This window comes from Pan paniscus, chromosome 5, assembly GCF_029289425.2.
Source record: "Pan paniscus chromosome 5, NHGRI_mPanPan1-v2.0_pri, whole genome shotgun sequence".
Classification (NCBI taxonomy): domain Eukaryota; kingdom Metazoa; phylum Chordata; class Mammalia; order Primates; family Hominidae; genus Pan; species Pan paniscus.
The window spans coordinates 30067738-30081631 of record NC_073254.2 but is presented as its reverse complement, the minus strand read 5'-3'; the positions used below and the strand labels follow the sequence as shown (position 1 = coordinate 30081631).

General features: G+C 41.7%; 1 protein-coding gene across 4 annotated transcripts in view; it reads right to left on the bottom strand.

The window, feature by feature from the left end:
• The window catches only part of JARID2 (jumonji and AT-rich interaction domain containing 2), a 277296-nt gene that overhangs the window by 105452 nt on the left and 157950 nt on the right, over nucleotides 1–13894 (bottom strand). For all 4 annotated transcript variants that reach the window (XM_014345230.5, XM_055113199.2, XM_034961485.3 and 1 more), the window contains one exon: nucleotides 6265–6406. In XM_014345230.5, coding sequence (XP_014200716.2) covers nucleotides 6265–6406 — 142 coding nt within the window. The remainder of the gene's footprint in view (nucleotides 1–6264; nucleotides 6407–13894) is intronic.

The window sequence follows — 13894 nt, the reverse complement described above, 5'->3', positions numbered from 1 at the left end:
TAAATAGAAACTCTTAAGAGTTTTTATTTTAAAGTCTGTTAGTACACAAAAAGCAATATACCCTTCTAAAGAATGTAGTTGACCGGGCACAGTGGCTCATGACTGTAATCCCAGGACTCTGGGAGGATGAGGCGGGCGATCACGAGGTTAGGAGATAGAGACCATCCTGGCCAACATGGTGAAACCGTCTCTACTAAAAATACAAAAATTAGCCAAGTGTGGTGGCATGCACCTGTAGTCCCAGCTACTCAGGAGGCTGAGGCAGGGAATCGCTTGAACTCGGGAGGGCGGAGGGTGCAGTGAGACGAGATCATGCCACTGCACTCCAGCCTGGCGACAGAGCAAGACTGTCTTACCAAAAAAAAAAAAAAAAAAAAAAGGAATATAGTTAACAAGAGATCCCAACACTAAACATTAGGGTTCTGGGTCTCTCCCTAAGGTGAAGGGATGACTAATGCATGAGCAGCCACGATGGAATCTCCTCACCCCACCACTCTTGCCTGCTCCATTCAGGCAAATACTAGGTCGCACCAAGCTCGGCAGAGGAAATTTACAACATACACCACAGGGTCCTACCCATGACTCAATAACTTCAAAAGAGGGAGTACCCATACATTTCCATCTGCCTACAGATGGCTGTGGTAGGGCTGACAGACAGGAAAGATATAAATCATCATTTGTGTAAATTAAAAACCCTCTGAAACAAGTCAGAGAAGTCTCGAAAGGATGTGCATACTCACATGTAGCAATTCATGTGTCACATATACTGACAATGGCTACTAACATCTAACACACAGAGTACCATTTATACATGAGAATTTTTTATTTATTTATTCGCTTATTTAATTTTTTTTGAGACAGAGTCTGGCTCTGTCCCCCAGGATGGAGTGTGATGGCACGATCACAGCTAACTGCAACCTCCATCTCCCAGACTCAAACGATCCTCTCATCTCACCCTCCTGTAACTGGGACTACAGGCTCATGTCAACAGGCCCAGCTAATTTTTTTTGTATTTTTTGGTAGAAATGGAGTTTCGCCATATTGCCCACGCAGGTCTCTCCAACTCCTGGACTCAAGTGGCCGGCCTGCCTCAGCCTCCCAAAGTGCTGGGGTTATAGGTGTGAGCCATTGCACCCAACCAATACACCAAAATTCTCTTCAATAATTAATTTATTCAGGTCACAAAACACCATCAGGCAGTTACTACTGTGATTCACATCTTTCAGATGAGAGAACTAAGGCCCAGACATATTATATAACCTGCCCAACAGGTATGATACAATACCTGTTGCATTATATAACACAAGTAAATGTTCAAGATATAATGAGAAGTCACACAGCCTGGCCCCAGTCTATACTCTTATGCTGCACCACAGTCTCCACAAAACCCGCTTAAGAACCACTGTTCTCTTGAAATTTTTCTACCCTCTTCCCCCTACTCACCCACAGATAAAAATAAACAGTTAATCTTGCTCTCTATTTTAGTCGCCAACTCAGATGACCTCTTTTGAATCGTACATTTCAGATCTCGTGTTTACTTGCATTTAAAAATATACCATCACCAAATTAACTGTACATTATCGTTTCATTCCTCAAACAAATAATCCTCACCTCCATAACCATCCTCCCAAAGAGTTTCTGACCACAAGTCCACACCCAAATGACCAAAATCCATCCATTGTGGTTTCTACACATACTGAGAGACTGATGGGGCAAATACACACTTTACAAGAAGAACTGAGTGGAATAAAAGGGCAAAATGAGAAAGGAGATAGGCAGGGCCACCTTCACATTCAGAACAGGATGAAAGTCTCTGTAATGGTTCCATTCTAAACAATATAAGTTATAAACTATGTAAATATATCATTAAAAAAAAAAATCTCAACCACCACAATGATCAAAAGAAAAAGAAAAACAACATCTAGAACTAAAAACAAGACTCAGCCTTCAGGGTCCCACCAGCACAGAATCTCCACTCATCTTTTCTTGGGCTGCCCTTTCCGTGAACACAGCAGAGAGATTCTGAATGGGGACTGGCTTTTCCTTTTGTAAAGAGGCATCTCAGATGACCTTTCAATGGCTAGGTAAAAATATACCAGTTTTGGTTTTGAGCTTTGTTGTTGTTGTAGTTGCCTCCATAAAGAAAAACTCTGAGGAAGAGAATAAGAAATTTGAGAAAACTCCAAAACCCTCAAGAACTCTGGACTCCACTGGTTTCTATAGCTAAAAAGATCCCTAGTGTCAAGTAAAGGCACTGGCAGTAAATACGCACAGCAAAATCTGACTCAGGGGGTTTTCTGCAGAAAAATAACACTTAAGTAAACACATGGATGTTTTAACTGAAGAATTAAAACATGTTATTAGCATGATCAGAAAAATGTAATTGCTTCAATGTGCAGGTTGGAAAAGCAGACTAGATAAGGTTGGAACTGAGGCTGGCATCAGTCTCCACCATAGATTTTTATTTTCCATAAGAAGGAAGTCAAGCACATACAATCCCTCTCAGTCTTCCCCTTTCCCCATCACCCTACTGTAGACAAAAGGCATATGTTTTTGCTGATGATTCTAAAATCATGCACATAAAAGGATGTGTAGAGTAGGAGTAATTAAATCTACAAGAATAGCTAACTAGCAATTCGTATCATTCTAAAAAATAAAGCGAAAATGCTCTTTCCAAAGCACGTACATAAATTATGACCCTGCAGTATGATCTGAATGTGGCCCCCAAAGCTCATGTGCTGGAAACCTAATCCCCAATCCAACAGTGCTGAGAGGGTGAGATCTTAAGAAGTGATTACATCATGAGGGATCTGCCCTCGTGAACAGAATAATGTCACTATCTAGGGAGTGGGTTTGTTATAAATGCAAGCTTAGACAGGCGTGGAGGCATGTGACTGACTGTAGTCCCAGCTACTCAGGAGTCTGAGGCACAAGGATCCCTTCAGCCCAGGCTTTAGAGAACACAGTAAGTCATGATCACACCACTACATTCCAGCCTGGGTAACAAAGCCAGACCCCATCTCTTTAAAAACTAAACTTAAAAAAGAAAAACAAACAACAAAAACCGAGCTTAGCACTTTCTTGTGCTCTCTTGCCAAGTTATAATGCAGCAAGAAAGCTCTCGCCAGATGCAGCCCCTCAATCTTTGAATACCAAGCCTCCAGAAATGTAAGCCAATACATTTCTGTATTTCTAAAGTTACCCCGTCTCAGCTATTCTGTTACAGCAACACGAAACAAACTACAACAATATGAATTCTTAGGAATCAGTATTTTCTCCTACAAAGTCTAAAGACCAAAAGAGAATGCAAATGGTCAGTCTTAAAAGCTCTTCCCTGCCGGGCACAGTGGCTCATACCTGTAATCCCAACACTTTGGGAGGCCGAGGTGGGCGGGTCACCTGAAGTAGGGAGACCAGCCTGACCAACATGGAGAAACCCTGTCTCTACTAAAACTACAAAATTAGCCGGGCATAGTGGCGCATGCCTGTAATCCCAGCTACTCGGAAGGCTGAGGCAGAAGAATCCCTTGAACCCGGGAGGCGGAGGTTGCGGTGAGCCGAGATTGCACCATTGCACTCCAGCCTGGGCAACAAAGGCGAAACTCCGTCTCAAAAAAAAAAAAAAAAAAAAAACACAAGCTCTTCCCATGTATAATGTTTCGGAAATTTAAAACTCGCAAGTTAAAAAACCAGCATCTGTTTAACAATCCACTAAGGCTATTTTAAAATTAACCATTATAGGTAGTTACTTTAGGCTCAACTTCTCATCTTCAGAGTCAGCACATTCCATTACCCTATTAGAAAAGGCATTCTGTATGTGTGTTGAAGACAGGTTACATATTACAGTTTCAACAGTATACTACCCAAGCTCTGGAAATTCAGGTCCCAAGTCATTTACTCTGCTTTTGAAGGCAGGGTTCATTCCCAACCCACTAAATACTGATGAAGGATCAAAACAAAGGAGTTCTTAAGACCTTAAGTTTTAAGTTATCATTTTATGCTTGCTACATACCCTGCAACACCCCAAGAAATGCATGCCCTGGCTGGGTGTGGTGACTCACGCCTATAACCCCAGCACTTTCGGAGGTGGGTGGATCACTTGAGGCTGGGAGTTCAAGGCCAGCTTGGCCAACATGGCAAAACCCCATCTCTACTAAAAATACAAGAATTAGCCAGGTATGGTGGTGTGTGCCTGTAATCCCAGCTACTCAGGAGGCTGAGGCATGAGAATCGCTTGAACCCAAGAGGCAAAGATTGCAGTGAGCTGAGATTGCACCACTGCACTCCAGCCCGGGTGACAGAGCGAGACTCTTGTCTCCCTCAACCCCCCAAAAAAACAAATGCATACCCTAATGACACTACACATTTGAAGGCTACAAAATCTTCCTCCTATAATCCAGAGTGCCCCAGCCCATTCTCAAAATCTACCCAAGCCTATCAAACCTTAATCCACATAAAACCTTGATGAGACCAGAACCAAGTTAGTAGGCTGTAATGAATCCTTAATTCAGTAAGATACTTGACACATTAATAATTAAAAACGATTTGCCAAGGCTAAGTTTTCCTTCAGCTAACTCCGAAAAGAGTTCCTCTTTTCTACTACCTTAAAGAATTCCAGTTAAATGACTGCTTTGCGCTCAGGTGCCACATGACACTGTGGTCCCATACAAAGAGAAAGCTAGCAACACTATCTTCTGAGAGAATCACAATGAGTTAGGGACAAAGAGTCCCTCCTCCTTAAGAATGAAGCCTACAACACACATCACTGCACCCGGATGCTGACCAGCTCTCAGCCAGAAGTGAGGGTGATGGCTAGCCACATAGCTAAAGCAGTGGGTGCCCAGACTCAGAGAATTCTGCTCCCCAAATGGAGATGAAAGTTGATGCCAGATGCCCATGTTGGAGGCATGGATGATAATATCACACATTCCAATATATTTACTGACACAATTTTTTACACATCCTTAAAATCACTCTCTTGTGATAATTCATGCTTTAAACTGGAACAGGGGAATGTTTGTTATGGAATATCTAAAATATAACAGGTTCATCACTGAGACACTCTTTTTAAAGGAGTGACATACAAAGCTCAGTACACGGGAAGATCCTAACTATACTAATAACGAATCTTATGACATCTTCTAAGACAAAGTGCTGAGGATGAAGAGAAAATGAGAGAAGAATACAGATTCAATGTATTTAAAAGGCTATTTAAAAGACGACACCTCATGATGGAGAAAATAAAGACTTTGAGCTATGCATCTCAACTTTCAGTCCTGAAAATAGGAATTTTAAATATCTACACATGGCTAATCTTGTCCTTTTCTCTTAATTTTTCACTCTATTCTGTTCTTCTTTAGATAGATACATGTAGATTGCTTCTAAAAAGTAAATTCTCCAGAATGAGTAAACAGAGATGAACTGACAAGGGGGATTTTTTTTTTCTTTTCCTTCAATCCCCGAAACGAACAAATTCTAAGAAAAAGTCAGGAAGCTAGTCAATCCAGGTAAATATAAAGAGAACAAAGGGAAATATAAATTCTAACAGGGAAAAAAAGGAAATAACATATCAGGTATGAAGTAGGGTAGATACTAGGCAAAGGGTTTCAAAAAAACCCAAGTAAAATCATTATTATAAAATGTCACTGCCACTGTTTGACCATGAAACCACAAACTGTTATCAAACTACTAAAGCCAACTTCCTTACCAAACTATCTGAAGCTTATTTAGGAAAGCCACATAAAAATAACTGCTGTTCTAAGTTTTAAGCACCAATTCCACAGCTACTAACTTGGAACTTGGTAAAACAGCAAGGGATTAAAAATACACAGTGTAATTTCAGCTTTCCTGACAAGGAAAAAACGTCTCAGAAACACCACATTTACTTCTTCAAATTTTTAGAAAGATCTCTTTTCAGAAATGGCAAAACATCACCTAATATATATATTCCTCAAGATGACTGCTGCTGAGAATCAATTAAAATGAACAGTTAAGACAGGCATTACAAGCTGGCAACTCTTTGGCTAACTGTTCCAGCAGGAACATGTGCTGTCAGTCCAGAGCACTTTTTTTTCCGTTTTTAATTATAATTATTAGACAATACTTAGAAAGCAGGACATTTGATACGAAACCTCATGATTCTGGCTCCTCTATGAAAATCAAGAGATTGGGTGAATGGGCTCACATTATCATGTGGTGAAAACTGGCACCTGAGTTTGCAGTCCCTGGTTGAAGGTACCAATATTTTCAGCCTTGGGTACTAACCTTTTCCTCGACGGCCCTTCTTCAAAATCTGAAGAACTAACATCGTTGCTAGTGGAGGACACTTGGGATGCATCGTCCTTTTCATTCTCTGACTGTTCTGATGCTGGTCCTAATCCCTTAGATTGGTCATTACCAAGGAGCCCTACAGGTGAGAAAAGGGGACAAACACTTAAATACATCACATCAGGAGGCAGCACTTTACCACAGTTAACCCTACACAACGCTGATGAAGACAGACAAGAATGTGGATAGAAGAGAATTTAAAAGCACACATCCCTTTTGAATGGGTGGAGAAAAGCAAAACCTCATTCTATGAGACCTTTAAAGAGAGTGAAATGCCTAAGAGGGAAACAATTTCAACAGTAAGAAATTTGAGCAGAAATTTGGAATTGTAATACTATACTTCAGGATTCGTTTTTAAAGAGTACATAAACATCTTTTGCAGCTAAAGGGTTGAAAGGAAGAAAGGAGTATCTGTTACCAAACTAGTCACTCTTGAAGAGGTAAATATTGACTCTACAGATACTGAAATCCTTTCTGGAATTGCCTGCAGGAACCAGTACCTGCCACACAAGAAAAGCCATCCTTATCTTTGTAGCTACATCTTAGATATTAACTAGAAATCCTACTCCACTTGTTTTTCTTCATAGCCATCTATAAGATTAGATTGTAACCGGATTTGCCTTTGATCATCTCAAAGGATAAGGATTCTCTATGATAGCAGATGATAAGCAGGGGAGTCTTGGTGCTCATGGATGTGCTTTTAGTAACCAAAATACGGAAAGAAGCTGCAGGCCCTTGGGGGCTCTAAAAAGCAGCTGTGTACTAACTGATATGGAAGTATTCTAACCAGCAGTAAGGTCACACTATAGGGAAACGGGTGAATAACAAAGCCTCAGAGTCCCTTACATCAATGTACGTTCTGCCAACAAGAAGCTTCCACTGATAGACATGTCCACAGCGACTAGACCCGCTGTCCACTATCTAGTCACAACCCTCGAAGGCAACCAGAACTGGGCAGGAGCAGCACTGTTAGCACAGCATCTGCAGTTTTACGGTGCTTGATCTTGAAGCCAAAAATACGGAGTGGCCCCTTGATTTTTGCTCTTCTAGTCCTTCCACCAATTTTATGCACACTTCATTTCTCTGTATTAAGTCTTTGTGACTGAAGTATCTCAGAAAGTGACTTCTGTTAGTTGTACTAAACACTATGTAGAACACAGTGTTCTATGTATTTGATTAAAAAATACATAAACATTCTGAATGAACACAGTACACATCAACAAAGCCCTGGGACCTGGCTTGTTTCTGCTTGCATTTCCCCAGTTACCTATTTTTACATCATTTCAGAGTATGAGTGATAACATGAGGTTGAAAATAAAACACACGGTTATTTACTTCGACTAATGAGGCTTTAAGAGTTGTGACTACAATACAGAAATAGAAACATACAAAAACCCCCAAAGAAAATGCTGGGAGTCTGCACTGTGAGGGCAAAAGGAGACAACTGTATGGAAATCTAAGAATCCAAGGATAAAAGCGTGGCCAGTGTTTCAGAGATTGAAGCCATGTTCTCCATTACAGTAGCCACTAGTCATGTGCAGCTACTGATCACCTGAAATATGCCCAGTGTGGATAAGAAAATAAATTTTAATTTTACTTAATTGTAATTTAATATCAGAATGTAACATGTTATTGACAATGTTATATTAATTGTGGAAATGTTTTGGAGTAGATTAAATCAAATATATTAACATTGATTTCACCTACTTCTTTTGAGTGTGACTGCAGAAACTAAAATTACGTATGTAGTTTAATATCTTTACTGATCAGCACTCAGAGCACATTAGTAGTGTCACTATGCGAGTGGGGGATCCCTCCCCCCACCCAATTAGGATACAGACGACATTTAACTGAGATTAGAGTTGGCCAAGGAACATAATATTTATCTTATCTGTAAAAAGAGAAGATGGATAAATTACCATAGAGAAAACTGAAAATAAAAATGCTGGTTAAAGAACCAGATGTAAAACTGAAAAGGAAAAAAAGAGGATGCACATCGTAAATATGTATCGTCTTGGTTGAGTTCAAATTTTTCTTTTTGCTTTTGAGATAGGGTCTCGCTCTGTTGCCCAGGCTGGAGGGCAGTGGCGCAATCATAGCTTACTGCAGCCTTGACCTCCTGGGCTGGAGAAATCCTCCTGCCTCAGCTGAGACCGCAGACACATGCCACCATGCCCAGCTAATCCTTGTATTTTTTGTAGAGACGGAGTTTCGCCATGTTGCCCAGGCTGATCTCAAATTCCTGGGCTCAAGGTATCCACTCACCTCAGCCTCCCAAAGTGCTGGGATTACAGGCATGAGTTACTGCACCTGGCCTGAAGTTTCCTTTTTTCAATAGCACAAGGTGGGAATAACATAATGGAGAATAAAGTACAGAAGGCAAAAAGGGGATCAATTCTGAATTTATACATTAATTTACTTAACAAATACTATATGCCAGGGCACTGGGGATACAGGTTAATCAAAATCTAAAATTAGGAGAGACAGACCAACACAGACATATGCATCACTCAGTAGTAAGTGAAGAAAAGAATGTGATGGAGAGGATAATGAGTGAGCCAATGGAGCCAGCCGGCAAGCTTGCAATACCAAAACAAGAACAAGAAAGTTGGGATTTGCAGTAAGCCTAAAAACGAGGAGTGGTGATGGACGAAGAGGACAAGGAGGAAGAAGAGCTATATTGGTATAAAAAACGAACTAAGTAAGGACTAGGAGCAGCTCAGGAAGACTGGGAAGGGTTCCTATACCCTTTGGTACATAACAGCAGCTGAAGTCTTAGCTGAATAAGAGGTGAATGCATGAAAGAATGACTGAACAAATGATTTAGCAGTAAGTAAGAAAGTTAAGCTTTTTGATGACAGCTTTGCTTCTGTCCTCCTGACAAGATGAATCTGGGTGACTGTAAAGAGAAGTGATTCTCAAACTTGAGCATGCATGCGAATCACCCAAGTGTCCCCTGTTCTAACATTCCCAGGTGACACTAATGCTGCTTTGGCTGCTCTGGGGACTTGTTTTTTGGGGGGTGGGGGTGCAGGGGGACAAGGTCTTGCTCTGTCACCCATGCGAGAGTGCGGTGACATGCTCACAACAGCCTCAGCCTCCTGGGCTCAAGCAGTCCTCCTAGGCTCAAGCCAGCCTCCCGAATGGCTGGGACTACAAGTGTGCACCACCATGCCCCACTAATTTTTTTCTTTTTTTTTATACATGGGGTCTTGCTTTGTTGCCAAGCTGGTCTCAAACTCCTGGGTTCAAGTAATCCTCGCCCATTTCGACCTCCCGAAGCGCTGGAATTACAGGCGTGAAAACCGCACATGGCCTCATGTACCTTTTATCAATAATTTTGCAGGAAAAAAAAGACACCTGCCTGCAAAATGTCACACAGTTACAAGAATCAGCGAACGTGACAAACAGAGACTCAAAAAAGTAACAGGTTGGAAAAAATGTGCATGTCTAAGAAGCATAAATGTAAAGAGATGTGTAATGTTCTCCCCAACTACCCTCTCACCCTGCAAATCAACTGCTTAAGTATAAATTAGGGGTAATTTTATGAAGAGATTTTACACATGAAAAATACCTAGGAATATTAAACGATTTTATGTAAGCAAAATGCAAAACAGATAAGGCTACTCTGATAAGGCATGACTGAGCAAAAAGAAATCAAAGTACTGACTCCATTGTTCCAGGCCCTTATCTAACTAAATCTTCCAAGAACTCCAAGTTTTCCACCATTCTGAGGATTGCAATGAGTACCTGAACTAGAAGAGAATCACATTCACGTTCCAGATTCATAAAATGGGGCCCATACATAAGGAACTGCCTTTATACAAATTAAAGGGCCATAGGCTCCCCTCTCCCCCCACCTTGAGACAGAGTCTCGCTCTGTCATGAGGCTGGAGCGCAGTGGCACAATCTTGGCTCACTGCAACCTCCGCCTCCCAGGTTCAAGCAATGTTCCTGCCTCAGCCTCCTGAGTAGCTGGGACTATAGGCGTTCTCTACCACGCTCAGCTAATTTTTATAATTTTAGTAGAGACGGGGTTTCACCATGTTGGCCAGTACGGTCTTGATCTCTTGACCTTGTGATACGCCTGTCTCAGCCTCCCAAAGTGCTAGGATTACAGACGTGAGCCACCGCGCCTGGCCAGGACCATAGATTTTACTGGCCCTTACGAAGGCGCAAGACTGACTTTATTCTGCACGTGATCAACTTTTTCAATGTGAGTACTTCCATTCTGTATATATCAGCCCAGAAAACATTTACATTTATTAATAGTCAGACAGCCTACATGGTTGAATAAACCTGGGCTTTTTCTTTATCTAACCCCCCCCGCTGGCGACCAATCTCCACTGTACTGGCTACCACATTTCATTTTGAATGTTTTAAGCCCAATCATACAGCCTGCCCAATCCAGGAGGGCCAGGTCAGCAAGATGGAATATGATGCCACAGGGCAACAGAGCCATTATTATAACATTAGCCAAGCTAATGTACTGCCTTTTCTCTCCCCTAACAAAGCCCTGCCACCAATTGTTAAAATTATTATTTTTAGTCAACGAGAAATAATGAAATGGCATCCCCTCCTTCACACACTCAAACCGTTTTTATTTTTCCAACCCCCTCCCCCACCCCGACCAACACAAACCTTTGTTGGGGAGAGGAGGTTAAACAGAGGAAATTGAATGAATGGCCCAAAGAGTCAGTCTATCCCATTAGCATTTGTTCTCCTCTATTAATATTCAGTAGGTTGAACTTAAATTAAACCATGTCTATTGTCTTTCACAAAAGCAATAAATATGAGCTGAAAATTGTAAATCATTGCAGTAAAGGCAGCTTGGTTACTGTGCCTGCAACCTCAGCTAGTCACCATCAGCTGACGGGAGAAGTGCGTCTGGGATCCAAGACCATTTAGCCACAAGGCAGTGTCCATTTGTGCAGCCGAGAACTCTAAAGAAATTGAACACAACAGAACCCTGCCATCAGCAGCTCTGCACATTCAGGAGCTTTTCACCCCATCTCCCAAATTAGCAAGAAATGAAAAGACCGCACAAAACAATACAACAAAACAGGCTTCTGAGTCTGGAACAGCAGCATCAAAATGGAATACGAATTCCTGTTGTTCTTGGTGACTGGAGATACTAGTGTATGGCTATCTCCCTCTTGCCTTATATGATGGGCGATGGGAAAATTGAAACACAAATTAGGCCAAAGATTCCTTTAGCTGAAGGAACTTCTAAAGCAACCGATGAGAACGACAGATTTCAGAACACAAATGTATGGACAGAAGACAACTCTTTTCTAATATCTGGAAAAAAAAAAAGGGACTAGAGCATGTAGTCTGTATCATTTTATGATGTTTTAGACACGAAGTTTTACCGGTCCTCTCTCATTAGCTACACATACATGACAATAGAAAACTAAAGGAAAAGCCAATGGCTCTATTCCACAAAAGCAGTGCCCCAAAACAAGGGTTAAAAAGAAAGGAAAAACAAGGAGGGCTTTGAGGCTGTTCCAGGGCTTCTAAAACATCTGGAGCACACCAAAGTCATTAGCATATTAGGGTGAGTCAATGTATTTAGCTTTGTTGTAGAAAAGATGCACAAAAGGTAATTCTGTATTATAGAGCCAATGCCGTCTGTCACCCTGTCACTGTGAGACAAGGTTATCACATTACATATCAAACAGTCAAGCATCCAAAGACAGCTTTCATTTTCAGCAGCAATTTCTGTGTGTGTGTGTGTGTGTGTGTGTGTGTGTGTGTGTGTGCACTTTCAGATGATAGAAAAATTATAAAAGCAGCCCCCATGGCTGAGGTAGGGCCCTCTCTGAGGTCATCAGAACGCATGGTTTGCTGCCATTGATAGTGAAAAATAAATGTTATGTTCACTCAAGTTTTGCAAAGAGAAAAAAAATGAATTGCTTTTTAAGCAGGGTAGGCATTCCGATGCCAGGGCAGATTTGGCTTTGGGCCTGCTTGGCATGGTCAATATGAACATGGAGTTTGCCCATCACTGCACACATGCAGGTCAGCATGTGAAGCTTCCAATGGAGCACAGAGCTCCAGGGAGAGGGGCGAGCAGGGCACAGGGTCTGCAGAGCACAGCCCAGGCTTGTCCACTGACATGCTCACCAGATCAACACACTGGTGTGACTGAGAACAAATGCCAAGTCATGAGGCAGGATGTCGGTGGCACACTTGTGGTCAACGAGGCACAAATGAAAGTGGTTTCATACCTCGGCTTATGGAAAATAATTATCCCTTTCCCTTATGAGACCAGCCCCTGGGCCAACTAGGGCTCCCCTTTGTCTACTGTCAAATCAGCTATGGAGATTTCCCATTCCGGTCAAGAAAAGACAATCCAAAAACACCCCCACCCATCACTACTTAAAACAGTCCCAAGATTTGGAGGCAGGAATGGGGAGGATGAATAGGTGGACGCGGGGGACATATTTTTGTTAACATTTAACCCCTGCAAAAACACATGTAAATACTGATTTGTAAATCAACAATCTCACAAGAGCTCTCTCACCACCACCAGAATCCGCCCCCACGACACACCTTCAACAATCTACACCTCTTTTGCATGCACAATTTTTTGAGAAAGCGTTAGATACTAAGACCTGACACAGTGTTCATTATTAACATGGAAAAGTTGGGTCACTGGGTAGATAAGGAAAATGTCTGACTCTATCCTTTTTTTCCTATTTCAGAACCAAGTAAATGACTCTTTGAGAAAGATAGGACCCTGGGCCCCAGAAGGCAATAAACGCCTTGAGCTACAAAGGAACAAACCCAGCAGACATCTCCTATTTCCTCAGAGGAAGAGGTAAGCAGAACACTGCTACTACTAGAATGGGCCCCATTCTGGCTCTCTAGACCCCAAATGAGTAAGAACCACCAAAAGACAAAAGATCTCCCCTTCGTACATCCTAACCAACAATCCCAGGGGGACAGAAAACACTGCTCACTGAAAGGCTCCAACAAAAATAAATAAAAATAGACAACAAGGCTGACAGTTTAACTTTATTCAACACAAAACCTCTCACAAAAACAAAGAGCCGTGATCTTCATGAAAGATTTCCCAAACAGACCAGAAGCTATTTAAACTCTGATGATCACCACTGTGAACATAAATGTACTGCTCATTTTGGCACAACTCCGTTACTTCTTTGGGGCAAGGGCTCATCCTCCCCACTCTCTTCCCCTCTTCACTCCTTCTTCATCCTTAATATGACCTTTATAACAATCAGAACAAGTACAGTACCTAGAATAATAATAATGACTGAATTATAAACACCCACGATGCTCTACAATCAGCAGTTCTAGTTTTGTGTCCAATCCCATGACTACTCTATCCCAGGCCGTAACTGCTCTGGGTCCACACTTCATCTCAACACCCTTTTAATTTTACACTGACAACCCAGTCAAACACACACCCACCAGACAACCCAGTTATAAATACGAACCAAAATATAAATCCCTGGAATCCCCTAGGATATGCAACTCGAGCTTCTATCAGCTCATGAAAAGAATTCCACACCACAGAGGGCCCAGAACTGACCACCTCCAA